Source organism: Pygoscelis adeliae, unplaced genomic scaffold (assembly GCF_000699105.1).
Source record: "Pygoscelis adeliae isolate BGI_AS28 unplaced genomic scaffold, ASM69910v1 Scaffold537, whole genome shotgun sequence".
NCBI classification, from domain to species: domain Eukaryota; kingdom Metazoa; phylum Chordata; class Aves; order Sphenisciformes; family Spheniscidae; genus Pygoscelis; species Pygoscelis adeliae.
In genome coordinates this window covers 360064-361506 of record NW_008825213.1, presented here as the reverse complement: position 1 = coordinate 361506, position 1443 = coordinate 360064, and the positions used below count along the sequence as shown (strand labels likewise).

At 59.9% G+C, this 1443-nt stretch overlaps 2 protein-coding genes across 2 annotated transcripts in view; one reads left to right on the top strand and one right to left on the bottom strand.

Annotated features, from left to right (window-relative positions):
* AMH (anti-Mullerian hormone) overlaps positions 1 to 1028 on the top strand; it is a 5113-nt gene extending 4085 nt beyond the window's left edge. Inside the window, exons 6-7 of the mRNA XM_009329083.1 lie at positions 37 to 148; positions 951 to 1028. Coding sequence (XP_009327358.1) covers positions 37 to 148; positions 951 to 1028 — 190 coding nt within the window. The remainder of the gene's footprint in view (positions 1 to 36; positions 149 to 950) is intronic.
* A 150-nt stretch (positions 1029 to 1178) lies between these two features.
* Positions 1179 to 1443, bottom strand: part of LOC103921164 — a 10366-nt gene continuing 10101 nt past the window's right edge. Inside the window, exon 9 of the mRNA XM_009329082.1 lies at positions 1179 to 1202. Coding sequence (XP_009327357.1) covers positions 1179 to 1202 — 24 coding nt within the window. The remainder of the gene's footprint in view (positions 1203 to 1443) is intronic.

Below are 1443 nucleotides of genomic sequence, written 5' to 3'. Positions count from 1 at the left end.
CCCCCAAACTTGCAGCATTCTCCGGCTGTTTCCCAGCCCGCAGCCCGTCACTAAGTCCCTGTCGGCCACACGCCTCCACCCGCGAAAGCAGAACAAGAGGCAAAATCCCCTCGCAGGGACCAGCCTTCATCTGGGGACCCGTCCCTGCGTGAGCCAGGGGCCATGGAGAGCCGCTGGCAGAGGCTTGGGGCTCCCTGCCAGGTCACGTCTGCATCGCCCCACGCTGACCCCGCTCCCGGGACACTGCCAGAGCCGGGGGGCGAGCGGAGGGAGGGCTGAGAGAGGGGAGCGATCCTGTTACACCTCCTGGGCTGCTCACACCATTAATAGGAGTGGGCGCAAACTGCTGCCAAAGCACCTGCTCCGCATCCCCGCTGGTGTCGGCACAGAGAGCCCGGCCGGCCCCAGATCATCTTCCCAGCTAAGCCCGGCCCTCAGCGAGACCCACCAGGGCTGCCGCAGGGTCCGAACCCCTGGAAAGCAGCTCCTGGGCTCATCCTGGCTGCAGACCCCCGGTGCTGGGACCAGCCCTTGGGCTTCGCAGCGTCCCCACAGGGCTGGCGGGGGCACAGCCGGAGGCTGGCACGCACCGGCCCCGGCCCCCAGCCCACGTGGGGACCCGGGTTAGCCATAAGCCCCTGTGCACCGCGGATGGGGGGGGCACAGAGAACACACAAACATAACCAGGGACAACATCTTTTTTTGTTTGGTTTTTTTTTTTTAAAACATTCAGTTTAATACCTTATTAAAAATGAAAATAGTTTATTTTAACCTCTATTGATTTAGCAAATACTTAAACCTGCCGTGGGTTGGGGCTGTGAACGTCTCCTGTAGTTGCTACAGCGCTGCGTGATATTGCACTTGTGTTTCGTTCCTAAAAGCGACTCTGTGAAGGCAAGGCCCGAAGGGACCCCCGGGTGATGGGCTCTCCAGCCCTGTTTTGTTACCAGCAAGCTTCGCGCCACCCTGCAGCGATGGCACCGGGGCCCAGCGAGGTCGCGGTGGTCATTCCCCTAATGACCCTCTGAGGACGGCAGCAGCCTGGCTTCATTAACCCAGAATACACTTCTCTCGTGATTTGCTTGAAATAAAACCATTAACTGAATTCAAGAGCTACACAGTCTGGAGACAAACTCTGTTCACTGGGATGCCTGTGCCCACTGCGCCGCCCCGATGCCTCAGGGACCGCGAGTGAAAATGAACTGCAAGAGAGATTTTGGGTGGGGATGGAGAAATAGTGCGAAGTCCAGATGAAGAGAAGCTCCTTCCCCTGGTCCTTTCGGGTTGCCTTTGTGCATCTAATCCAGGGGGGCCCAAAGTCCCCAGGGAGTCTTGTGCCAGGCTCCCGGGCTACTCTGCTGCTGCTCGGAGATCCTGGAGCGCTGCCTGCGCTGCCCACGCCACCAGCCCGGGGATGTCTCTGGAGAGCAGGCAGGGAGCGGC